The sequence below is a fragment of the Amblyomma mixtum genome, chromosome 8, assembly GCF_055824585.1.
Source record: "Amblyomma mixtum isolate Tamu chromosome 8, ASM5582458v1, whole genome shotgun sequence".
NCBI classification, from domain to species: Eukaryota; Metazoa; Arthropoda; class Arachnida; order Ixodida; family Ixodidae; genus Amblyomma; species Amblyomma mixtum.
Window position 1 is genome coordinate 66,685,327 of NC_143019.1, and position 27,553 is coordinate 66,712,879.

Here is a 27,553-nt window from a genome sequence, read left to right on the forward strand (position 1 = left end):
CTAGCATTTCGCCTCCAGCGAAATGCGGCCGCCGCGGTCGGGGCAATTTGTTTTGTTCGTTATTTTTTTCTTGGGATTGGTTTTGTAGAGAAAGGTAAACTTTAATTTTTGAGGACAAACAAGGTGCAGTAACTGCCTCACTTCGAGGTGGACACCTCAACCGCGTCTTGAGGGGAAGAAGGAAGGTGCGAATGAAAGGAGAGAAGGAGGTGCCGTTGTGAAGGGCTAAGGAATAATGTCGACCACCTGGGGTTCTTTAACGTGCTCTGAAATCGCACAGCACACGGGCACCTTTTTGCATTTCGCCTCCATCAAAATGAGGCCGCCGTGTGGCTGGGTTTGGACCCGGGTATTCGGCTCAGCGCCGAGCATGCCAGCCACTGAACCAGGACTCAAATTCTGCTATGCAAATGTACCCCACGAGGGCAGTAGTAAACGTTCATAATGTAATCAAATCAATTTAATAACTTTTAATAATACCCTCTCGGGGCACTAACTGACGAGTGTTTCTATTTCCTAGTCGCTGCCGGAGTACCCAGCTCTACTGTAGGAAGCTAGCTCAGCCTGCTTTTCCTTAATGCGTTAGCATCAAAACAGTGCTGCGAACGAAAGCCCGTCTGTCGGCCTGTGTACGGCGTCATTGAAAGAGCGCGCTTCAATGCAGCCCCGCAAGTTGTCGGCCGCCCCACGTGGCTCTTCCGTGGCGCTCGGCCACAGACGAACACGTATCGCGCGTTCCAAGAGTCGCGTTGTGTGTTGTGCGCTGTAAGACTAATGCTAATGCGTTACTGTTGCATGAATTCCATTGGTCGCACTTGGTCATTTTTAATTAGGTAGAATTACAATGAAACGTGGGATATATTCCAGTAGTGTAGCAGGGGGGTCAGTCGAGGGAAAGGGAGAGGGGGCCTACATGCGCATTAGCCCAGGGCCCCCATTTTTCTTAATCCGGCCCCGATGATAAGGTTACGAGGACGGAACTGAGAGCATCGATAACTGCTTAACGCCCACGTGATCGGAGGCGTGGCAACACGTCGTCGATGCGCATCTAGCCCGACCTGATATCTCGCCTGGGACGTCGGCGGCGGAGGTTTCAGGCGAAGAGTCGCGAGATGAGCGAGCCACCAGGTCACTATCGGCAGTATAGTGTTGTATGTCCATATCCGAGTCGGCATCTTCATTTGGTGGTAGTGGGGGGGGCCTGCATGCCGCTGGGACCAGCGACAGGCGCGTCCGAAGTCATTCTCGGCAAAAACTTGGGCGTGGTTGGTGGACGGGTTAGGCTGAGCGAGAGCACATTTCTCCAGCGGTGGTCCTACGGAAAAATTGTGCCTTGAGCCGACGATTCCTGGATGTGCGGGCGACGCAAGCAATCCACGGAAACCGGGCGGAGTAGGGCGGTCGGAGTAGGCCTAGGCAAGAAAAGGCCTCGTCGACGGTGAAGAGCCGTTCGCAACAGCAGCAGAGGCGTCCCGGGCGGCCGGACGCGGGACGGTTTCCCCCGCTGCCCGGGAGGCTCGTTCGAAGGTCGGATCGAGGGTCGTGGTGGTCGGAAGAGCTCGGAGAGCACGTACAACACGCACCGCCACTAAGGAGCGAATCTCGGCGCCGACGACGACATCGGAGAGCCAATACATCGACGAAAATGCGAAGCAGAAACACATTGCCACGAATCAGACGAAGAGGAGGCCGTATATCGCGTCTCTGAACCAGAGATAGGGTCAGAGATAGGGTCTAGTTTCAAAAGCGCAGAGATAGGGTCTAGTTTCAATAAACAGACACGTATAACGAACTTACACTGGTCGAGGTTTTAACTTTGGCTGCAACACGGGAAGTCCACTTACGAACCTCGAACGCAATCTGCACGACCGTTAGGTTATAAGTGGGCTCGACTGTATTGCGTAGCCAGCCTAAGAGTTCGCACGTCTTAGCTGCATACTGGCGCACTGCAAATGCTAGGCCGAAAAAAGCGCTCTTCCAACTCAAAACGCCCATTTTTAAAAATTGCAGAAAGTCTTAGCTGGAAAACGCTCGTCTAATGAGCCGGAGTATCCAGTTTCGATCGATCGCGGAGACCGCGTTTCGATGGAGGCTAAACGCAAAAGGCGCCCGTGTGCTGTGCGATGTCAGTGCACGTTAAAGACCTCCCCAGGCGGTCGAAATTATACCGGGGACAACCACTACGGCACCTCTTTCTTCTTTCACTCCCATCTTCCCTCCGGCGCGGTTGAGGGGTCCAGCGAGAAGTGAGACCGTTACTGCGCCGTTTCTTTTCCTGAAATACCAATAATGCCGCGTTTCGATGTAGACGAAACGCAAGAGGCGCCCGTGTGCTGTGCGATGTCAGTGAACGTTAAAGACCTCCCCAGGCGGTCGAAATTATACCGGGGACCTCCACTACGGCACCTCTTTCTTCTTTCATTCCCACCTTCCTCCCTTCCCTTACGGCGCGGTTCAGGTGTCCGCCGAGATATGTGAGACAGATACTGCGCCGTTTCTTTTCCTCAAAAACCACCAATTCTTTTTTCAGGATTCCCTCAACTTACGCCGACGCAACGGCGTTGCCTGCACAGGGGCTGTGCTACACCAAGAGCGGCCAACGCTGTCTCTGGGCGGCAGCAAACCTCGGGGCCGGACGGTGCTGCTCTCGACGACGCGTTCCTGCACGAGCGGGCCCCGATACAACTCGAGCCTTCTTTGCGAACAGCTCCCGAGGCTCACCCCGCCACTGTTTCTGAGGCCTGCTTGCTCTGAGAACGCACAGAGCTGCGTTTCCTCCCTTAAGGGCGACCAAAGGTGGAAATTCCGCCGCACAAGATGCTTCCTTCTCCTCGCTGCACACGTACAGTCTTTGTCAAAAGTAACCAGGCTCCATGGTTTGCTTTTCATTCATATAACAGAGCCCTCACGACTTCCCTAAAGATCAAAAAGTTTTTTGAAGGTGAGAACAGGGGTTCTTCTTACCGCGTACAGAGATTTAGACCTTGAGGCCTGGCATTATAGCTACGACTGACGAATATACGACTGAGAAGAAAAACGTGCAGCCTGGTTACTTTTGACAACGGTTGTACGTTCCGCATGCCTTCGTAAAACACGCAACGATCATTTGCGCTGCTCGAGGACGATCGGTGCCACTTTGTCGGCACACTTCTGACATGAGAAAAACGCGTGCATCCGTCTCTCTGCTTGGCGGTCAGGACTCGCCGGGGAAGAAGCGCAAACATCCCGCACTGCCATCGATCTGCGACCGAGGGTCAAAGCGAAGGCAAGAGACGTGCGGAGAGAGCGGTACACGCAACGCACGGCTGAGTCACTCCCTTCCCTTTTCGTGTGCCTTGGCCACTACACACTTCCGGAAAAGGTCGCGCTGCAGCTCGTATAAAAATGGTCTATAGACAATCTATAGACTTCTTACTGACTCTATTGACTTCCTATAGATATTGCTTTTTGTCCATTCATAGTCTATAGGCAGCCTATAAACAAAAGTATACTAAAGGTGTATGGCCATAAATCTATAGATTGTCTATAGACTGTCTATGGCATTTGTATTGCCTATAGACTTTTGTCTATAGACATTATATACAGAAGTCTATAGACACTCTATAGACTGTCTAAAACTTTTTTTGTAAGGGATGGTGGAAGCCCATCGTGCAAAGCGCCAAGGACGAGCCAGATGAAACTTGCAAAAAAGTTCAGGACAAGGCACATCAACTCATGCACTCGGTTCAGCAAATGGTTGGGCCAGCCATCCACGCACAGCGAAAACGAGGATGCGTTCAACAAGTCCCTGCAGAAAGACAGCGCCTGTCTTCCGCCTACTCGTCACCCTCAACTCAACAACGACAAATGTTGCTCAAAGGAGGCCGTCGTGGTTAATTGATAGACCTGCTCGCAGATGAATGGGGATTAACGACAATCGGTCGACGCCCCCTTCGAGGGGCATCTTGAGCTGCATCCGACTAAGGATATACCCCCCCCCCCCCCCCCTCCCCCGCACTACATCACCCCTTGGCCGACTAGTGAGGTGGCCATGGACCGAAGAAGAAAGCAGCGCTGACACACATCAAACGAGCGAGGATTCATCAAGATTCTCCCTTACGTGGATGATTATCTAATCATGTATGATTTCTCTCAACAGCTAATTGAAGCAGCGGCAGGGCAAAGAGTGATCAACGTGTTTCGCAAAGGTCAGCGGTGGGGTTAATGTTCACGCACGAGCTCTCCCCCCGGCGCTCTTGATGAATCCCAATTTGGATCGGCGCCGTTCCAAAAAACAAAATAAAAAAATTCTTATCATTCTGCCCATTCCAAATTACTAAAAAGGAGCATAGTACGCAACTGTTCAATAAGTCTCGCTCTCACAAGGCTAAACGACCGCCTCAAAGAGCTGAGAAAGTCTGGTTACCCTACGGATGTCGCAGCCTCAAGCTTCTCAAAACAGGTCTGTTAGCCCCAATGACAAGGAAAAGACCGATCCAAGCAAACGGCCTTTCCGTACACGCCCGGCTTGCCACACCGGCTTAAAAAAGTTCCGGGAAGAAACGGCATCTCGGTTATGCTGACGCCACCTAACAAGGGGTCAACGGCGGCAAGAAAGACAGCAGCGCCTGCACTACAAGACACCCAAGCCGCCTACTGTTAGATCGCTTTGCTCTGCGGCAAACTGGGACAGACCGCCCGTCGGCTCGATGCAGGAACAACAGGCGAAGGTTTCAGCCGTTCCTATAGAAGGCCAGACATTGTAAGCGGTACCCTTAGAAACCAGCCTCCATGCCTGAATGGAAAGATGGGTATAGCACTGGGAAGGATGAGCACAAAGGAGATGGAAACCTTGAAGCCCTTAAAGAGGCCAGTGAAAAATGCGCGAGCATGCCTTCTGTTGCACTTACAAATAAAGAAAGAAGCAGTACGTAGCATTCTCAAGGTGCAAAGGTTTTCGCAGTCAACAGCGCGGTATTACTTTTTTTTTTTTTTCCTGTATGGCCTTATTTCATCATGTTTTAAACCTTCCTTCTACCCGCCTCAATTTTGCCTTTAGGCTCGATACTGTGTACATTGTGGAATTGTTTCGTTGCACCTCATTTGAATCGTTTGTTTGTTTACAAACAAACATCATTTGAATTGCACTTTTAATTTTTTGCACGTGTTGACTGTTCAAACGGCGGATATGCCTGTTGCTGTTTGTTTCTTACCTTGTCACTGTTTTAACGCCATGCCTTTCAGTGTGTAAGTAGGTATGTTTCACCGAGCCTAGCTTTAGTTGCTGGACAACTGCATTGCCTTTAGCTTCTACACGTGTCTTAAAATGGATCTTTATAGTCTACCATCGCATCACAATTTTATGGCCTTTCGGTTCTGTCCCGGTTTTTAACTTGTCTATCCTTTCCTCGACACCAATTTTTGATATCCCTTGCCTTGCTTCATGTCACAGGTTCACTTACTGTTATCGTCGTTTATCTTTACCATTCTGCTTTACGAGGTTTACTCATGCTCGCGTGCAATACTGATCTCCTTATTCACCTTGGGCTGTGCTTTTTATGTTGTTTTCTTTCACTGCCATCACCTGACGCGACTGCAGCCGATAGGTGGGACCAGCGATGCGAGTGTGATATATATATATATATATATATATATATATAGAAGAAGACACCCTGAGGAAGGACGGTCCTCCGTCCGAAACTGTCGGTATTAAATGAAGATAATTGCAAAGTTGTGACCCCTTCTTCTACAAGTCTTCCTGGCCCACTGAACAAGACCTGCTGCAACTATATTATATATATATATATATATATATATATATATATATATATATATATATATATATATATATATATATATATATATATATATATATATATATATATCACACGAGAGGCGGTACCAGAAACCAAGGAACACGGGGGATTTTTCTTTGCAGTTTACTTATTTTGTGGTGTTTATCAATGGAGAAAGTTACTGAATATGTTATCGCTTAAAGATAACTGATTAGAAAAGCAGAAGAAAAAACAACCACATGCCGCCGGCGGGAACCGAACGTGGGTGGGGCTGATGAACACTCTCAGGCTTAGGTCACTTGTAAAACACAAATACCCCTGAAAGCAGATCTGACAGCCGTCGCCGTGGCTCAGTTGGTAGAGCACCGGACCCGTAATCCGGAGGTCGTGGGTTCGGTTCCCACCGGCGGCATGTGGTTGCTTATTCTTCTGCTTTTCTAATCAATTATCTTTAAGCGATAACATATTCAGTAACTTTCTCCATTGATCAACACCACAAAATACATAAATATAAAGAAAAATCCCCCGTGCTCCTTGGTTTCTGTGGCTGTTTGCTTCTCTATTATGTATAACGAGCCCCTCATTTCCCTTCCCTTGTATGTATGTGTGTGTCTAGCGCGTGTCCTGTCGCTTCTTTCTGTGTCCGTGTTTTTCTCGAGGCTTGCAGCTCTCGAATCCAGACCATGGTGGGAGGCCGCATTGCTCAGTTCCGACTCGGACACACAGATCAGGGTTGTGACAAGAGCCCTGGAAGTCGCCGAACGCCACGGGCTCATGGCCACTTGATGGGGCTATAACCCCACACCATCTGCCACATTTGTCGGCGGAAATAAAAGTTTACCCTCCTCCTTCGAGCGGCAGTTACAGTGTCGGAATCCGTAAACCAACTAGCCCAATTCAGAGCATTAGCTGACACGAACGTTTGGTAACTGGGCTCGTTTAGGCAGTACCGTGCTTCGCGCCTGGTCTGCAGAGGAGGAGGAGGAAAGGGAGGGGGACATAAGGCAAGAAGGGTCGTTCATATAACCCCTGTACAAAAGAAGTGATGACGCCTCGAAAACATTCAGGAATCTCGTTACACGCAGTACATCTGAAACAACACTCGGAATGTGCCGACTACGACTCGAGTCATTCACCGAGAGGTTTTTGGCTCGAAGCTTTCTTCGAAGCACCAGTGCGTAAAGCCGACTGAGGTTGTTGTGGTCGGGAATAGAGAATGATGTTTCGCAGACTTCCTTTTCTTCAGTAGAGGAACGCGTCTGCACAATTCCCTTCCATTGTGGTCACACACAGCATGTGTGCGCGCGTGCGTGTGTGTGTGTTGCGACAGCACGAAGTGCTTGACTGCTTAAAAGAATATACCAGGTGTCCCAGCTAAATGTAACCAAGCTTTTAAAAAACACGGGGTGTCCTAGCCGTCTGAAACCAAATGAGGGTTGTTTAGAGTCGCGTTACCTAGTCTGCAGTATTTTTTTGTCCTTCAAGGTTGACTAATTAGTCAAGCTTATTTAACTAACTTTTTAATTATTGACTTGAGGAACAAAGTGTGAATGGAAAAGTTGTAGATCGGTTTGGGAAACAGCTTACTGAGATATCTGCAGCAAAGTGATATTTACGTAAAGTAGTTTTTTACCGGCCCTTAACCATAACCCGCATAATAAGAAAAAGCTTCCACATGACAACTGTGCCCCTTCAACGTCCCAAGACGCGCCTTAAAGAATAAAATCCGTTTTTTCTGAAGTCCTCTCCTCGATGAGACTCTGGGTGCACATTGGGGCAGAGAAGTGAGCGAGCAGCTGGTCACGTGATAACTTTCTTTTAAGGCCAATAAATGAAGCTACGTAAATCGTAACTTGACGGAAACAGCACTACTAGCGGTTTTTCGAGGTGATCTAAAACTTTTGCATTGACACGTTCTTCCTGAAGTCAATAATTAAAAAGTCAGCTAATTAAACTTAACTAATTAATGAACTTTGAAGAGCGAAAAAAATACTCAAGACTAGGCCACGCGACTATGAGCAACCCTGAGGTGGTTTCACTGGACTCGGACACTTCGCCTTTTTAAAAGTTTGGTTACCTTTAGCTGGGACACCCGGTATAGCGAAGTATACGCTTCGTTAAAGGAAACATTTCTGACACGACGTTTCGATCGGAGGACCAATCTTTTTCATGACTAGCCAAATAAAAATGTAAGGAAATATTTTCAGGATAGGACACACACACACACACACACACACACACACACACACACACACACACACACACGCACGCACGCACGCACGCACGCACAAAGGTGGGAGAGCAAAGTTGCAAAGAGCGAAACAAAAGAAACAAGCAAACACACGAAGCTCAAAACGGTGGGAGAGAACGGGCCCTGGTCGACTATAAACGCAGGGAGCGTTCCTTCTCAAACGCGGACCAGACGGCCGCCCAAGTACTACACTGCATACGGATGCCCTCTTTCCAATCAGGCTCAAAGCTGGGGAAAGGCACAGTGAAAGCAGTTAAGTTCCTGGGAGAATAACCGCCCGCTTCTGCCTCGTCCGCCACAAAACGACCAGACAGGCGCCCGGAACTCTCTCTACACAGACAGAAAGGAAAGTCGGGGCAATGCAAAGCAACAACCAAAGCAGAAAGGAGGGGGCGGCAACGTCACGAGCGGCACGACGCACGTCTAGGCCACCCACCCGGAAAAACGAGGGGACCAGCAACTGACTCCCAACTTTCCACTTGCTGCGGCGGTTCACAAATGACGCCCGGAAGAGAGGCAGTACTTCCTGCTTCGATGCACGGACGTCATAAGGTTTGGTTTGGTTTATGGGGTTTAACGTCCCAAAGCGACTAAGGCTATGAGAGACGCCGTAGTGGAGGGCTCCGGAAATTTCGACCACCTGGGGTTCTTTAACGTGCACTGACATCGTACAGTACACGGGCCTCTAGACGTCATAAGGAGCATCAACAGAATAGACGAAAAAGAAGCGATGTCTGCGCCGCCATGCGATCGGCAAAGAGTAAATTGGTTTTTGAGGAAAGGAAATGGCGCAGTGTCTGTCTCACATATCTGGGCGGACACCTGAACCGCGCCATAAGGTAAGGGAGGAAGGTGCGAGTGAAAGAAGAAAGAGAAACAGCTGCCGTAGTGGAGGTCTCCGGAATAATTTCGACCACCTGAACGTGCACTGACATCGCACAGCACACGGGCGCCTCTTGCGTTTCGCCTCCATCGAAACGCGGCCGCCGCGGTCGGGTTCGAACCCGGGAACTCCGGATCGGTAGACGGCAAGGAGGTAGACGGCAAAATGTCAGACGGCATATTTTGTAACGCCCGAAGGTGGGATTTTTGTTGTTTTGTTTCGTAGGATCTTGCTATATGTGCATTTTTCAAGTACCTGTTCCCAGTCATTTTTTTTTTCCTTTTTCTTAATAATTTGTGCCTCGCTTCTTATCCCTGTTTTCAGCCCTTTATATTTTGTGTTGTACATTAGCTAAATTTTCTTTGATGAATCCCCCCTTATGTAATGCCTGCATGGGCCTTTAGGGTATTGAAATAAATAAATGTAGTTCGCCTATATATACTCGCCGCTGGTGAACCTCAACGTGGCGCCAGTTTTCCCGGCTACATCCGTAACACAACTGTGACGCAGCTGTTTGTCGTACAGCCTCCCGGGTGGTGTCACACACACGCGCGCGCGTGTGTGTGTGTGTGTGTGTGTGTGTGTGTGTGTGTGTGTGTGTGTGTGTGTGTGTGTGTGTGTGTGTGTGTGTGTGTGTGTGTGTGTGTGTGCGTGCGTGTTAGAGCAGCCAGCTGGGACAATAATGCTCCCGCATTTCCACACGTCAGCAGACTTAAAGCGTCGTCTCTGCCGACTTTTTTTTTGTTGTTGGTGTTGTTGTGTCAGGGATTTGAAATGAAGAAATCGGTGAATAAAGCCTGCACAGTGCCGGCATGATGACGTCATCTACGGCAGCGGTATACATTTCCGAGCCATCAACGCTTGCTTGGAAGGAATACAGGGAAGGCAAAGCCCCGGGAGCGTTGTTTGGCGGCATCCCACGACGCACGGCAGAGTGCAAGCGAGAACGGGGGAAATTGCAGATCCACCCTCCGTGACGTCATCACTGGGCTTCTCGGACGCTACAAAAGCGGACACTGAATTTCTGATATCATTATGATATAATCGTGATGAGTCATCAGAACTTAATAACAAAGGCCACATATGTTGTGTTTTTGCATCAGCCCGATGTCATAAACTCTTAATGAGCTTTGACATACCGGGTGTTTTTTTAGAAGGTCCAAAATTTTTAAAGAAAGGTAAATTCCTTTAGATTTATTTTAACCCTGGGGCTATACTGAGGGCTACGGCGGACGCCAGGTAAGAGGCAAACTACTTTAATTAGTTCGCTGATTAACTGAATACGTTAATTAACTTTTATAATTTTTATTTTAGGGGATATGTTGTATTAGCAGAATTGGAGATCGTCTTCCAAGCAGTCCAGCCAAGAAAAAAAATTTCATGAAAAAATTTTTTGCGCGCGTTACGAAGCGTGAAAAAGTCACCCTGGTAGGCAGCTTCACACTGTAACACAGCGTCTTTGAGCGCCTGTGACGAAGCTCGCTCCGCCCTGCCCTTTGTGTCAGTGCGTTTTTTGTTCCAACGCGGCATTCCGTGAGGCCGCGGAGCGAAGCGAAACAAGCAGCGATAGCGCAGGCCGCCCGTCCGGGCTTCAGGTGATATCAGCCGTGTGACGCAAAGCGCAGGGCGGAGCGAAGTACGTCAGAGGCGCTCCCCGCCGCTGAGTTACGGTGTGAAGATGCCTACCAGGGTGACTTTTTCGGGCCTCGTACCGTGCGTGAAAAATTTTTAATTGAAATTGTTTTTTCTCGGTTGGACTGTTTGGAGGACGATCTCCAATTCTGCGAATACAACATAACCCCTAAAATAAAAAATTAGAAAAGTTCATTAACATATTTAGTTAATGAGCGAACTAATTAAAGCAGTTTTCCTCTTGCCTGGCGCCCGCCCTAGCCTCCAGTATAGCCCCAGTGCTAAAATAAATCTAAAGCAATTTACCTTTTTTTTTTAAATTTTGGACCTAAAAAAAAACACCCGGTATACCTTTTCTTTTTTTACCAATTATCGCACTAACTCTTTGGGACCGGACTGAAAACAAATTCTTGATCTGGTTTCGCATTAACTTTCTTGAATAAAAAAAAAGGGCAGTTTTTGTGATGCGTGAAGAGCAGTATCTTTTTCAAGCGCCACCTCAGACACTTTTTTTTTTATTTCTTGTACAGAATGATGCACATCAACTAACAGTACTCTGAAGTCCAATCTCTTTATCTGTACGTACCTGTCAGAGATTGCGATATATGACTCCAAAATTATCTTATCATCTCATCTTACTTATCAAAAGATAAGTAAGAAAAATTATCTTATTATCTTACCACTATCATGTCGAGGGCATTTCGCTCGCCTAACCTTACTTCACAAACTGTATCACCATCCCACCCTCCATGACGACTTCTTTTTGCCACACGCTGCAGTCTTTCCTGGCCGCGACCACGATAACAAAAAACGCATAACATGCCGTTCATTGTTCTACGCGAAATCATTCATTCCTCGCACTATAACAGACTGGAATAACTTGCCATCACACATAGGTACTGAGGTTAACCTACAATCGTTTCAGCATTCGTTAAAGCAAACCATGGACCAACAGATTTTGGTATTTTTGTTGTATTATGTGCATTTACTGAGTATTTTATTCTGCGTTGTTTGTTGTGTTATTTGTGTACACTACTAGCTTTATTTCATACTTCGTTATTACATGTATTTTGTTTCAAGTGCCTGTGCCGTATTTTCATGCTTGTATCGCCCCCTCCCCCATGTAATACCCTCGCACGAGGGCCCTTTGAAGTATTGTATTGTAAATAAATAAAATAAATACAACTCAACGCACTAACAGCTCCTCACTAACACTTGTTAGGGAGCGTCTTACTGCAGGGGACTACTTTAGCATGAGCCCGCGCTATGAAGCACAGATCAGGTGAGTGTACCGGTGTGGCATGTACTTCCAGAGTTAGTAATGCCGCCGCGGTGGCTCAGTGGTTATGGTGCTCGGCTGCTGACCCGAAAGACGCAGGTTCGATCCCGGCCACGGCGGCCGAATTTCTTTGGAGGAGAAATTCTAGAGGCCCGTGTACTGTGCGATGTCAGTGCACGTTAAAAAACCCCAGGTAGTAGAAATTTCCGGAGCCCTCCACTACGGCGTCCCTCATAGCCTGAGTCGCTTTGGGACGTTAAACCCCATAAACTCAACCAACCAGCACTTTTCTCTTGATCTTGTTATTTTCTCCTTCCAGAGGGTCGATGAAAGCTGTTAGCAGCAATGACTGGCAAGTTGTGGTGCTGGAGTGTTCAATGTTTTATCTAAAGTAACACACAGGATAGTTTCGTGCATGTTTACATTGCATGTAAGAGAGCTTCAGCGCAGCGGTTTCTGTGTGATGTTAAAGAGCCGTTGAAAGTATGAAATTCACAACATGCCTCTTTTTTCTTTTTTTTTGTTTGGGGGGGGGGGGGGCATAACGCTAGTTTGAATTCATTATAAAACATTCAGAAATGCATAACCAATTCAACATGTATTTCTCTACAACTCATTAGAGGCTCCGAGTGTTAGTTGCCTGACTATACTCTTCCCTCTCAAGTCGTTGAGCGCGTTTCGCGAATGGTTGGTTGGTTTATGGGGTTTAACGTCCCAAAGCGGCTAAGGCTATGAGAGACGCCGTAGTGGAGGGCTCCGGAAATTTATAGGCTATAAACCGCGAGGAGACTACAAACTTCGCGGCCAGAGACGAACGGACGCGCGCGTCTGCGTTCATGCGCACGCAAGCACGCACGCACGCACGCACGCATATCCACACGTTAAGTGCACACCAGTGTTCCCTTGTTGCGCACCACGAGGCGCTTTATCAACGTCAGACTTTTTACGCAATAGCAGCCAATGTATATATCGCCATATTAAGCGACAATTTGTTCCCACAGCAAATTTATTGATGAACTGCTTTCTCCGCTGAGTGAAGGTATCGGCGATTGTACGTTTCACGCGCAAGCCTTTTCCGACGATCACTGCTGGGTCCTGCCGAAGCGTGGAGTCCAGGAAGCTGTCAGTGAACGTCTATCCCCACTCTCGCTGTCGGAGACGAAAAGGGGCGACAAGACGCGGCGCCATTCGACACGCGACTTCCCCGGCCAAGGAGGCTTCTGCTCGAGTCATGGCACATACAGCAAACACGAGAGAATGTTAATCGTTCCCTGGGGACTCTCCCCTCATCCTACGTCCATGGGCTGCGGCCATTGACCCGCAGGTCCTCCACACAGGGGCTTAAAAAGCCAAGCTGCGCTCGCCCGTAGTCACACCGTGAAGAAGGGGCCGAGCCGGTCCCGAAACGTCGTGTTTTTCCTGTATTTTACTTGGTTGGCGTCACTTACCTTCTCGTAAGGACCCTTGTACATGTGTGTGCGCGCGTGTGTGTGCGTGTGTGTGCGCGCGAGCCGACCAAGCGGCAGGCGCCCCAAAGGAATTCCCGCGACCGTCCCTGAACCGGGCGGCTGGCTTTGAGGTCGGACAGCGCGGTGCCCGTCGCCGTTTTCCGGGAACTCTACTGTCCAAGGTCGGTGAGGCGGGAGCGAGGGCTGAAAAGGGAGAAAGGGAGGACTCTCCCCGGGATCGAAAGGCAGTGCTTTGTGAGACGCTGAACGAACAGGCCGCGCTTCCAATCTCTCTGTTAAGTTTTCTTGTTTCACCATTCGGCCAATTAAACCAGTTGTTAAGTTTTACCGGAGTTCCTTCACTGTGAACGAAACTAACGAACGCGTACGTAGAGGACGTACCCTCTAACGTACAGTACAAACACTTGCAGCAGGCGCTGCTGGCTGTTTTGTCGCTTCTCCAAATATATTCAATTGAAATAACCTCGGTAGGATTGCTCCATATGGTACACTGTCTTCTTATTCATCCAGCCTTTCACAAGCGTAGAGAAGTGCTTCAGGTCGTAATTCCTTTGAGATACATATCTAAATATACCGGGTTCTTGCGCGCCAATCGAAGCACAACCTCTTCAAGAATGCCCTGATCAACCTCTTCCCCCATGGTACCCAGAATACAGTCAAGGAGACAAACTCCACGAGCGGAGAATAAGTTCTGCGCCATTAAGCTCTGTGGTTTACCGTGGTAAGCTGACAACGAGGTCCACATAAACTGCGTTTCGGGCGACGTATACAATAGAATCCAATCATTTCCGCACGACAAGAACTCGATCTAATTAAATCACTTTTCCATTCGTGACCTATCCACACACCGTTTGTTCGTTTACATAAATGATCCCGTAAACTCAGTTCTAATCTCAGATGTGAGCTGGGAACATTGCACCTGATGTCTCGAAGTGCATGGAGTTAGTTACCTTAGAGCCAGGGTCAAATCTTCTGAAATGTCGATAACAGTCAGTCAAGAGTTTTTTTCTTTTATGCTCGCGGCAACAATGTCTTAAAGGTGCACTGAAGAGGATTCTGAACTTGTCTTTTTTCCGCGGGAACTCGATCTACACGTTCCTAGCATTCTTAGCAACTTCGATTTATTGCCCTGTGTGGCCGATTTCCCCAATTAAATCGAATTAACGTCCGGCTCCCGTTTTTTTTTTTTTTTGAATTCTTCCTCGTACGATGATGGGCGGAGTCGACCAACGCGTGGAGCGCCTTTCTCCCAGTCCCGTGGAGGCTTTGCTTTCGCTTTATTTTGTTTTTTAGGTTTCCATGAATAAATAGTTTCATTCGCAGATAATATAGCCGCAAAATAAGCCCGAAGAAATAAAAATACGCGCGGACTATTTGCTACTACGGACTACTACGTATTACTCCGCCGATGGCAGAGCGGCAAGCCTCCACGGGACTGGGTGAAAGGCGCTCCACGCGTTCGTCGACTCCGCCCACCGTACGAGGGAGAATTAAAAAAAGAAAGGCGGGAGCGGGACGTTAATTCGATTTAATTAGGGAAATCGGCCACACAGGGCAATGAATCGAAGTTTCTAAGAAAGCTCGGAACGTGTAGATAGAGTTCCCGTGGTAAAAAGAGAAGTTCAGATTCCTCTTCAGTGCACCTTTAACAACTTGGTTGGCCGTCCTGGCGTGTCTCCTGCGAAGATCGAGAAACCAAACCTCCCCTGACCGGGAGACTCTGAAATCCAGTGAAATCTAGAATGGCGAGAATTGGGTCTAGTAGGCCTAGCTGCAGGTAGTAGAATTGGGCCCGCAGAATGAAGGACGTTGGCCAAACAGGTCGTTGTATAATAAACAGAAGGCGAAGTGAGCAACCAACTGTAACTCCATCACGCATTCGGGAACGCTAGCGACTCATTGTCATCGCTGCAAAAAAATGCAGGCCTCTGTTCGAAAGAGCCACGATTATGTCGCATTCCAATAACAAAACAGAAAGAGAGATCGCAGAAGCTTTTGAAATCAAATCCTCCGAAGCCGAAAGGTGTATCAGCAATGTATCTCTTTCGTTGTCTGAGAAAGAAGTTGACATGCTTAAGCTATCACGATGAGTGTGTTGTGTGGATCTGATTGCGATGTCTCATACCGATATGTTATTTCGTTTCTTTGTTTGCCACTGATGACGCTGACGTCTTGAGTATAAAAGCTCATCTGTTTCCACCATTAAAACCAGTTGTAAGTTCGCGCTCTGGGTTGGTGTGGCTGTTTTGTCTCTTGTTCTGTAAAGAGTTAAGCGCGTTGAACCATCAGTGAAATCTGTTGGCGTTTCACCGCACAGTTGCTGCCGCAGATCACTGCTACTTGAGGAGTCCTGATGGCGCTATATGTTAACCTCGCACTCCGTCCACTGCTTGCCAACATATGTAGCAATAGAAGGCGACCGCACAATATGTCACCTGAAATCGACGGGAAGATAATAATTATTTAGAACAGACGGAAAATGAACGCAGTGAGGAGCGCCTATGAATTAAGGGCGAAAAATGAAAAACGAACTGAAGACAAATAGTTTCTCCTCGCAAAAGTTTATGGTTTGGTTTATTGGGGTTTAACGTCCCAAAGCGACTCAGGCTATGAGGGACGCCGTAGTGAAGGGCTCCGGAAATTTCGACCACCTGGGGTTCTTTAACGTGCACTGACATCGCACAGTACACGGGCCTCTAGAATTTCTCCTCCAAAGAAATTCCAGCCGCCGCGGCCGCGATCGAACCCGCGTCTTTCGGGTCAGCAGCCGAACCCTAACTAACCATACACCTTATTTACGCTGCCACCAGAGCCACTTCCGGGGAATAATACTGCGTGCAGTAGGGACCTCCCACTAACGTCACACGAGACTCGCCCTTAAAAGTATACGTACTATGAAAGTATATGAGGGTGCCCATTCGTGGCTGCAGGGAAAAACGCTGGCGTTAAAGCGACGAGAGACAAGATATCCGATCGGGAAGTAGTCGCCGCTAAAAGCAGACATGTGCATGTTTATGCACAGCGGGAAATATTCGTCCCCTTTGGAGGACGCACCGACGTCACTCTGAATGAGACTGGCTAGCCCTCGAGAAAGGCGCCCAAAGCGACGACAAAGGCGGCGGTCGAACCAACAACCCGCTTGGGCGTCCGGCGCAACGAACGTGGACGCCAGCGGCGCTGCTCGATGGGCCGTGCTTTAGAACCGACGAGAGAGGGTGTTACGGACGAACGACCTTTTCCATTCGACCGAGCCACCGAGCCGCCCCTACGAGATGTGATGGACGGTGAATAACAGCAGACGGAGGCCGACTGGCGAGACGCCTACGGACGCTCCAGAATGGACACCTCCGCGCGACTGCGTCGAGCTGGCAGTTAGGAAAAATATCTGTTATGATTGCGGCACCTTTATTACACTAGATGGGTCAAACCGGAGATCACGCGATTGTCGCTGAACCGTAGTGTCCTCCAAATTCATTATACATGCACGCCTCCATCGCCCTTGGGCCACTTCCGGGGACGCGATTGTCTTACCGCGGTGGAGGAGGTGCTAGAGGCGAGCGACCTTTCCGCCCAGCGGCAGACAATACGAGGGGGCGCGGTCGATTGGCGCCAACACGGGGAGAACGCAGCCGAGAGGCTGCCACTGCTCGTACAGCTTCGATTCCATGCTGAGCGGCTCATTATGTATTCAAAATCTCTTCACACTTCCCCCTGGCAAACCAAAAGGCTCTGTAGTGGATTTAAGAGCGACGACAAACGTACACTAAGCGTTTTTTTTACCGTGCACTGAAATGATGCAGCGCGAAAAATTTTTTTACGTTTGGTCCTCACATAGGATGGCTACAGATGCTCATCGGGGGCGCCGAGAGCACGCCATCCTGACACACAGTTCCAGAGACGAGACCCCCCCACCGTTCTGCGGAAGACCACACCGACACTGAAACAAGGTAATTCCCCGGCAGTAATCGCAGTCAAGCAAACTGACTACCCCGTAGGTAGGCATTCACCGGGCTACAAAAGGTGGTCAAGCACGCTCAATTCAGGCGAGAGCAAGCGGCGCATTTACGGCGCGCGTAGCGGACACCGTTTGCACAGTTTGCGGGCTTCCTCTCAGTATACAGTGGACCCTCGTCAATTCGAACTGAGCCCCGCGAACATCGCGCTTATTAAAGGGGCAGCGCTTAATCCGACTTTATTATCTAAAGCTGGTACGTTAAGAAGCGGTACACAATACTACACCTAGTGTGCATGGGTGGTAGAGAAACACTTTTACCGAGTCAAAAATCACTATTCGTACACGCCAGGACGTCGGCATTTCACTACACGCCACCTGTCCCAAGTCATCGCCTGATGCGGACCGGTTTCTGTGCCCCGCGCGCAGTATTTTCGTTTCCGCGCCACCCTTTTGAAGGCCCACTGTGCATACTAAGCGACGCGATGCAAGCGGATTCCAATACATTCGCAGAAACACACGGACGAAAGAAAAGCATTGCAAACAGCAACTGAGGAGCGCGTCACCGATCGGAAACATTCTTGACAGCGTCACGTCACGCGCTCGTTTTCCCGTACGTGATCTTCGCTGCTTACATCACACTCCTGTTGAGATGCGCATATCGGGCGTGCGTGGCACAGCGTGAGGCAATCAGCCGCCCTATGCGACCTCTAGTCAGCTCGAAGACGGGAAACGATTACGAAAGCGAGTGAGCCAAGATTCCCCCGTCGCGCAAGGGTTTTACAAAGAGGGGGGGAGAACGTGCGCGTGTTCAACATGCGTAACGCACGTCTTAGAACTCACCGACACGGGCCCGGCGAGCCGACAAACGCGTGGAATGCCGGCGCGGCCTGAGTTCCGGTGATCCGCCCTGATTGGTGTATCCCATGCCGGACGCTCCTCGGCTGTGAGGTTGCCCCATGGTCGCAGATCGAACGCTCCCTCTATCACTTCGATCGAACTCACGCCGTCACACGTGAGGATCGACACAGTTCTCAGCAGGCTTCCCCACGCAGTCAACGAGGGGCGCAATCCACGGTGCTAACGAGGTTACTAACACCACGACCACTGGGGTTGGATGACAGGCGGAAAGGGAATCCAGATTCCGCGAAAGCAAGGTAGGCGTCGTCACAAAAAAACACTCGCAGAAGGAAGACACGCAAAACACACGCGCACCACGCACAAAAAGCAAGAAATCGCTACACAAACTACGCACGCTGCCGACGGCGGCGAAACGCCAAAGTGAGCGACCGCCGCGGACAGGGAACCCGTTCGTCGAGCTCCGGTGGGGAGTCGTTAGGCCTAAACAACACAACCGTCGAATGCAGACGATCCTTCAGGCGTCGTCGGTTCGTGACTGTCGCTTGCTCTCACTTCCGCGGTCAAAACGCAGCGCCGGTCCGGAGAGGCGTCCGATAGTCGCCGTGCGACGATCACGCCTCGTTGACCGTCGTCGCCATCGTAAGCGGCAAGCAGAGACCACCACCGACGACGTTCGTCGGGGGCCGCCGCTTCGACGTAGGCGGTGTCGTTCGGGCGGCCGCGGGCAACCCGCAGCGGCGGCGGCAGCGCGAGGCCGATGAGAATGAGGCTAGACGGGGCGGCGGCACAGGCAGCGGCGGGCGAAACGAATGCGCTACAGCACGCGCAGAACAAAAAAGCAAAAAAAAAAAATCCCGCCAACTCCGGACGCGGCGATCAGATGCACGTTCGCTCGCTCGCCGCAGTCGGATTCCCCCAGCCCGCCCCAACAGCTCGCTGGAAGGCGGCGACGAAGCGACGGCGACCAGGACGATGCGGGGCACAAGAGAGGTAGCGCTCGTATTTCCACAAATTGGCACGATTCGCGATCGAGCGACAGTCGATCGTCGTCCAATGTGAAAGCGCCTATGCTGCAGACGGCACACACACGCACACCGCAGCTCGAGCAGACGACACGGCGGAGTGGCTGACAGCAGACGACCGTTTGCTGGTAACAAGCAGCAGGCGACAGCAAAGTAGGAACAGCAAAGCCGACTCTTCTCAGCAGCACGCGGCAAGTGCACGGTCAACAGTCGGACGACGCAGGTGAGGCGACGGGCAGTGCAGCAGCAAGCACACTCGCGGGCGTGAAGCAACGGCGAACCCGCGGTGGGGCGGTCCCCGCCGTTCGCCCTCTCACGTCGCCGCTGAAGATTCTCACGCGGCCGCCGCACCGACCAGGAAAGAAGAAGCGGAGAAAAGATATGCAAAAAAGCTGCGCCTCCAGTCTCCCTCCCTCTCGGCGTAGTTCCCTCGCCGTCTCGGCAGCGGGCCGATCTCAATCTCAGCGGCCGCAGCAGGCAGACACCGGCGCCACACAACCACCGCAAACGGCCGGGCCGTGACGAACAGCCGACGATCAGCTGGCCCAGAGGCAGTCCGCAAACAACAACAAAGCAGAGGGACGCCAGACAATGGCCGAAACCGGCGCACGAAGCGATGCTCAAGACTAGTGCAGCTGCACGTCCGTGGGCTTGTGTGTTTTAGTTTCGTTTCCTTTTTCCCACCGCTGCGAGTTTCGGATGGAGAACGCCATGAATCAGAGGCCTCGGGCACCCGAGTGCGCATGCGCACACAACCGGACGAAATGAGCGACGTTTTATTCGCCCTACATTCTCTCGGAAGGGACAGCCACGGCAGCTCCGCCGAGGCGCCAGCGGCACGAACCAGCAAAAAAGAAGAGAAAAAAGGACTTCACCGAGTCGAGGGAAGGAAGAAAGAAAATGCCAGCGATGAAAACACGAAGAAATCGAAAGCAAGCCTAGCAGCGGCGGCGGACGGGAGAGGTGAGCAGGCGACTCCGCTACAACTCCGCGGAGGGGAAAAAAGCGACATGTGCGGCGGCGAATACTGGGCGGCCTTGGTCGAAGGGTGCCCACGTGACTACGCCGAGAACCGCGTCACAAGGCAACACACGTTCGTTAACGCCAAGCAAACAGTCGCAGGAAGCACTGGCACGCCAATGCCCCCTCTTTTTTTTTCTCTCTCTCCACGCTCGCTATGGCTATGCGCCATGAGAGGAGGAGGCAGAAAGGTGGAATCATATGCCAGGTGCGTCAGGTAAGCTGACCGCTAATTTTTAAAAATAGGGTTTCTGAGGTGAATGGAAGTTTTTTTGCGGCACAGTAATACTAGTGTTGGCGGACGTCAAAAAAAAAAAACAAAAAAAAACATGCGAATCATGTTAACTGGTTGGTTTATTGGGGTTTAACGTCCCAAAGCAACTGAGGCTATGGGGGACGCCGTAGTGAAAGGCTCCGGAAATTTCGTCCACCTGGGGTTCTTTAACGTGCACTGACATCGCACAGCACACGGGCCTCTAGAATTTCGCCTTCATGAATCATGTTAACTAGTAAAGAGATTAATTATAATAACTGACCTTTTAACCATTATCGACAAGCATCTGACTGCAATTAAGAGATTTGTAGCCGGAAGTTAGAGAGAGCCATAACGGTTTTTAAAATTTCTAAAACGCGATCACCCTCGCCGCTATGGCTCAACTAATTTTGGTTACACCGTGTCCCAGAAATACATGCGCTTTCGAAAAGCATGCGGGCAAAGCAGCCCCTCCAGTACACGCAACTAGTCGAAATGGTCACATTTTGTCGGGCCACAGAGCCGAGAGAAAAACTGATATGGCTGTTACTAACGGCCTGCTACAAATCTCTAATTACAATCAGGTGCCTGTGGGCAATAGTTAAACGTTAACTATTTGCGTTTAGTTAGTAACCTTACTAGTTAACAGGAATCTGCGATTTTGCGAGGTGAAGAAAGGAAACCACCTGGGAACGCAGAAACAGGCAGGCAGCCAAAAATCACAAAAATAAAAAGAACATTCACTTGATAGCAGAATCTAGAAAATTGAACTCGGAGGCAAAAAGAGACAAAGTAGGAGCGCTGACACACCTGCAGCCAAATTTCTTGATGTAAAAAGGCTCCGGACTAACACGCGCAGTTTTAAGGCGAAAGCCTTCAATGCCTCATACTGTCGTTAGCAGACGCGTCGGCAGATTTGTCCACGTTTCAGCGTCACTACTTAAACTGCGCCGAGGGTAGGAATCGAACCAGGGCCTTTGGCATTTGAAGCGGAGACGCTACCACTCCGCCACGAAGGCTCGAGGTTCGAGCATGAATAAGGGCGCATCCACTGAATGCATGGGTTTCATAAATAAAATGAAAGGAATAGTCAGGAAAAGGAGAAATAAAAAATAAAAATAAGAAATTAAACAAAAATAAAATAAATTAGCAATAAGATATGAAAATAATAAAAACAAAATAAGAACAGGAGCAAAATAAAAACAAAAAACAAAATATGAAAAATAAACAAATAAAAACAAACAGTGCGCCAGGAAACGCTTTCGCCTTGCAGCACTTTAGAGAGCCAAAGTGCCCCCTGAATTTTTTTATCTGTGCTCTTGCCAAGAATCTTCGTCTCGGTTAACCGCGCCTCGCAACCGTCGCAGCTCATTATGTGCGTAACCAAATGTGCGTACTTATATTTCAAATCCGATAAATTTCGGGCATGGTCCCCCAAACACTCGTTGACGCAGCGGCCAGTCTGGTCGACATAAAACTTCCCACACGTTAAGGGGATAGCGTAGACCACTCCTGCGGCACACTTGGTATAAACGGAGCATCGTGCGAGGCGCGGTTGAGACGAAGATTCTTGGCAAGAGCACAGATAAAACTGCACGTGTTAGTCCGGAGGCTTTTTACATAAAGGAATTTGGCTGCAGGTGTGTCAGTGCTCCAACTTTGTCTCTTTTTGCCTCGGAGTTCAATTTTCTAGATTCTGCTATCAAGTGAATGTTTTTATTTTTGTGATTTTTGGCTGCCTGCCTGTTTCTGCGTTCCCAGGTGGTTTCCTTTGTTCACCTTATCATCCATGCCACCCTTCTTTCCCCTTGAAACTTCACCTTACATAATGTGCTTCCTGGATACAATAACATTTCAGTGGTGAGTTAGCGCTTGTGTCTCGTCTTCGTTCTATTCGCGTGGTGTGCATGGTTTGGCGCTAGTTTTTCTCTAATTCAAGTATGCACCAACTACCAAAAAGAGGTGCTAATGCGGGGAGGTGCGAGGTTCGATCCCCAGTGCCGCCAGGTACCCACCACTGATACAATCGGCACAAGCTTCCCCTGGCCTGGTGCTCCGCTTAATCAGTGTGAAATTCTTGGCAAATGGGTCTTTGACCCCACCTTGAGCAAACGAAAATACGTTGTGCCATGGTGCTTTTTGGCCTCAAACGCCCTTGCGCCATAAAAATCATCATCGTCATCAACTATAGTAGAGTTAGGCGCCTAGTTGCAATCAGAGATTTGTAGCCGGTTGTTAGTAATAGCCATATCAGCTTTTAGAGTTTTGAGAACGCTATTACCCTTGGCGCTGTGGCTCGACAACATTTGGGTACATCGTGCCAAAATACGTGCGCTTTCGAAAAGCATTCATTCCAGTGCATGTAACTAGTCAAAAAAAAAAACCAAATTTGCGAGCCAATCTCCCACTGGTGAACGCCACAAACTGGAGAACAGAATCTCCAAACGAAACGCTGAGCCCACGCTTGGACATGCGGATGAAGAAAGGCCGTGAATCGCACACACACAACGCACACCGGCGGCGCAATGTCTGACCAAGCAGTTCAATGCGGTTACCCAGGGGCGGAAGGAAAAACCCTCGCTGGGGCTATAATCCGCTTCATACATAGCAGGCAACGCTGCCAAAGCTAGCGCGCCTGTTCACGCGGGCTAAGTCCGCACGCAAAAAGTAGTTCGCCACACAACCAAAGCGAACACAAACATATTCCGTAGCGACAAACCTTAGGTGCCGTGACTGGCACCTCCTGGACTTCATTTTACCTCTTGCCGCATTTTCGTCCTGTGACTCGTCGAGGTTTCGAGAAGCAAAAAGTACACGTGGCGGTATGACACGCGGTTGGTGGGGCGAATCGCTTCTAGAAAATCCGCGCCGAAAAAGTAGTTCACACTCCGTGAAAATTATGGCCGGAGAGCCCGAACACTGAGCGCCTCAAAGCTTCTACCGTGATTTTCAATGCTACCACATCATTTTATACCGCTCTTTGTACTCGTCCAAACAATGACCGGAGTTTCGAGAAGAACGAATGATACGTGCCGGAGTAATACAGTTTCGCGGACGCACTACTTCAGCAACCTCCGCAGCGTTGCCTGCTATGTACGAAACGGAGTATAGTTGCCTCACGCGTGAAGATGTGACGAAAAGGGCGCGAGTACGGGCCGTCTACGCTCGAAGCCAAAAACGTGGATTCAGCCGATGAACGGAGATTTCCACTATAGGCAAATCTCCAAGAAGTGCTTTGTTAGTAGCCAATTGATTGTCAAAGTGAGAAATGTACTGGACAAAGATTAATTTACACAAAATGGACAGCTCAATTTTTTGTGTGTCCGTGTCTGCTAAATTCAGAGACCACCAGAATATATCTTGCAGGCATCGCGACTTTTGGAGTACCTTTTAAAAAATCGTCTATAGACAGTCTATAGACCTCATATTGACTCTATTGACTTCCTATAGATATTGCTTTTTGTCTACAGACAAAAGTCTGTAGGCAATACAAATGCCATAGACAGTCTATAGACAGTCTATAGATTTATGGCCATACACTTTTAATAGACTTCTATAAAGTCTATAGACTGTCTATGGCATTTGTATTACCTACAGACTTTTGTCTATAGACAGTCTATAGACTTTATAGACAGAAGTCTATAGACACCCTATAAACTGTCAAAAACTTTTTTTGTAAGGGTAGTACTTTTTTGCGTTTCGATCAATAACGTGAGGCGAAATGTACCGCCACTCGAGTATGGCCCCCGTATATTTACCCAGACACTTCCGATGTCAGCGCAATGCGACGACAAAAGCTGGGCCCAGACACGTGCACTGAAGGAAAACCAAGCGAGTGGACGGTGAAGTTCCAAGCAGTGCAGCAAAACACGACGACGAAACCCTCAGCCACCGCCCGTCTACCTTTTTTTTTTTTTCCTAACTTGAAACGAGCCGTGATACGCGCACTGTTGGAATACATTTTCGTTTGTTTTTTTCCCCTTTCTTGCTGTCGCGCTGTCGGTGGAAAAGCTCAACGCCCACCAACAATGGAGTGCTGTGCGACGTGCCCTTTCTGGCTGGTCCGCATGCGTTATTTCTATTTTGCCGGCGACTGGTGCCTCCAGTGTTCAGGAAGCGATATCCGGCGCCTGCGCGCGCAAGAAAATGCGCCGGAACCCGGAAGAAGAGTGTTCGCATCACGCCGCTCTTCTTTAGCGACTTTTTATGCCTGCCTCTCCCTTTCACCCTGGAGGATTTGTGCAGCTCCGACTTTACTTTTGTTGACTTCGGCATAACGCGCTTAAAAGGAGCTTCTTACCTTCTTCCTGGACGTTAAATATGCCGGGACAAAATTCTGAGTCGCTGAAGTAGCGTGTCGAGAGAGACGGAATTTCGAGTTACGTAATTTAAGTCTGCGCATTTACGCATGGCGCCATTAGACACCTTTAGCATACCGTGTACCGGGAGCCCGCCCACCGGCGGTGAGCACGCGCTGATTGGTTCCGACGCTGCGGACGCGAGCACAGCTGACTCAGCTGACGGGTACGTGGCGCCATCTGGCGTCGTCAAGGCGATTTGCGCATCCTCATTGGCTGCTCGCGGGCTCCCGGTACTGCGGTACCGGTAACGGTAACACGGTATGCTAAAGGTGTCTATTCTGATACCCATTGCGCTACGTTGGATATCCGGTAGACCAAAAACGAGTCACTGAAATTGACTGATGAGAGCCAGGCCGTCACTCAGTCAATGACCTATTGAGGATAACCGGCGATTTTAAGCGACTTCCCTCGATACGTAAATCCGTGTAAGCATTACCGTATGCATTACGCATTAACGCAGAAGAAGAGGGGTCAAGGAGGGAAGGGCACACAACAGCTCGCCACGTGGTTGAGTGAAAACGCGCACCGACAGGAGACGCGCACAAAGCAAGGATCATCATGTATGATGTGACCATCAAAAATAAATCAAACAAACAAACTGTCCACGAAGGCGCAAATGCTTTTGCTGAGACGTTATGAGCGGACCCCGTCCGCAGTTGTGTCTTCTTTGCTTTCTTACCCACGGTGGGTCATTGGATGCGCAACACCCGTAATTTATTACTAAGAGCATGGCTGACCTTACTTTTAGATTACGGTGCTTCCGAAGTAGGCAAGTCCAATTCGTGACGCCCAGTGAGCAAATAATGAGCGGTCTCAACCGACGCAAGTATTCAGCAACGCCCAAAGGCATTTAACAGGTCGGACTTGTATCAAGTACTGCAGTGCGGCGTTCATAAGGCCAGGACTATTCGTGGCACGGCGTACCGTGGAACTCTGCCAGGGCCCCAGTGAATAGAGTTTCCCACGGTCTTCGCAACCAAACTCGCTTGCCATCATCACCCGGACAGGGATGCAGTGCCCACGGAGGTTCTTATCTGAATGACTGGCGTTACTCCCATTTTCGGAAACACTGAAGACGCAACCACACTCCGTGGCCGACAAGCAGGATCCGTGTATTAAGGCGAAAGTCGTTAGCAGACGCGCCGGCAGATGTGTCCGGGTTTCGTTTAGGTGCCTTATATGGGCATACGCCAATAATTACTTAATCGATGGCATTCGAATGATATCGGAACGCGATTTAAGGCATTATGTGATAATTGCATGATAATTAACCTTTCTAGTCAGACCAGATAAATAAATAAAACCGAGTAGAAAATTGGTCGAGTTGGGGAATCGAACCAGGGACTCCGGAGTGCGAGACGAGCACGCTAACCACTCCGCCGTGCCAGCTCGATGGTTTGGAATAAGCAAAGGCGCGTCTAGTGAATATGGTGTCTTCGTTCACTCCCATCTCCCTCCCTTCCCGTTACGGCGAGGTTCAGGTGTCCACCGAGATATGCGAGACAGATACATTTTCTTTCCTCAAAAACCAATTTACCGACGACTGGTCATAGAGTCGAAAGGGCGATGGCGTTCTGCGGACTCCCTGGCAGCGTTGCAAGACGCTGTCCTGTTCCAGTCTTACAGGCGAAGCTTAACATCTTAACCACACATCAGTGACACAATCAGCAACACCGCGCTTAAGGCTTCCGCCTCACCGCACTTTAAAGGGTCAGTCTACTGAATTTTATCAACCATATTTTCTTTGCGGCAACCGATAGCTCTTTATTCAAATTACCGTTTGACCAGCTGTGGTGCCAAGGAGTGCGGTAGAACATTTTAAAATAGAATTTATTAATCTGGGAACGCATCTGTATGAGATGGTAGTCTCATCTGGCAACCATCTGGATTTCCGCCGCGCGGCGACAAACATGGCGGCGCCCGTCGAAGCCGGACCTCTCGCTTCGGACTGAATTCTCGTTGTTGCTGCCTTTTTCAGTGCGTTCACTGGCCATAAATGGGGCGCCTGTCTTTCGCTTCGTCTCATCTCGCCTATAAGAAAACGTATAAGAGATAAATTTCCTTTATTTTAATAATTAGAGTGACGATTCTGCCGCTTCTAGGCTTAAGTGGAGAGTCGGTTTGTTTACAGCAATGGTTCCCGTCCTGACGACCAGATGGCGCCACTACAGGCTGAGTTTATTTTTGCGTCTCTGCTAGCATACGCTGAACTAAAATTGGGAATGTGCCTGCGTTTTGCGTACCTGCAACTATAAATATTCATGTGATTTACAGAAAAAGCGAGCGGCACGCCTTCTACAGTTTACTAGACCAAAACGTGCGTTTCTCTGACATTGGGGCATACAAATGGTACGTAGTATATTCACTTATGCTTCTACAAAAAAAAGACTACCACTTTCTTGAACAAAATGAACGTTTGGGGTCGCCACCATGCTTTTTTACGCGACTTTTAACGCCGAAATAAAATATAAATTCCTGCCTAAACCGGGCGCAGACCCCTCGTTATTGATGTTATAGGGTGCCAACTACCAGAATATGCCATTATTTATACACTCATCTCGGTGAGTAGACTGACCCTTTAAGTCAGCAAACTGCCCCCATGATTTTTTTTGGACACAGTCCTGCTTCGTACCATCGTAAATTACAAGCGACGCCTACTCCTTCGAGATCACTGCGAATGAGTAGTAACCACCTCTGAATGATTAAGAATGAGGGCGGAGATACCGTCAAAATGTGCACACAACGGCACGTACTGCGTCTCAGATAAAACCTGCACCATTCGGTCATGACGAACGC

General features: G+C 49.4%; 1 protein-coding gene and 1 non-coding gene across 5 annotated transcripts in view; one reads left to right on the forward strand and one right to left on the reverse strand.

The window, feature by feature from the left end:
• The window catches only part of numb (NUMB endocytic adaptor protein), a 92,859-nt gene that overhangs the window by 27,111 nt on the left and 38,195 nt on the right, over window positions 1–27,553 (reverse strand). For 2 of the 4 annotated variants that reach the window (XM_089558404.1, XM_089558401.1), the window contains exon 1: window positions 18,084–18,218. The exons of the other annotated variants lie outside the window; for them this stretch is intronic. In XM_089558404.1, coding sequence (XP_089414530.1) covers window positions 18,084–18,201 — 118 coding nt within the window. In that variant the 5' untranslated portion in view covers window positions 18,202–18,218. Of the gene's footprint in view, window positions 1–18,083; window positions 18,219–27,553 lie in introns of those variants that run through there. 4 annotated transcript variants of the gene reach the window in all.
• Window positions 6,114–6,186, forward strand: TRNAT-CGU (transfer RNA threonine (anticodon CGU)). Its single transcript has one exon. It is a non-coding gene; the product is annotated as a tRNA-Thr (tRNA).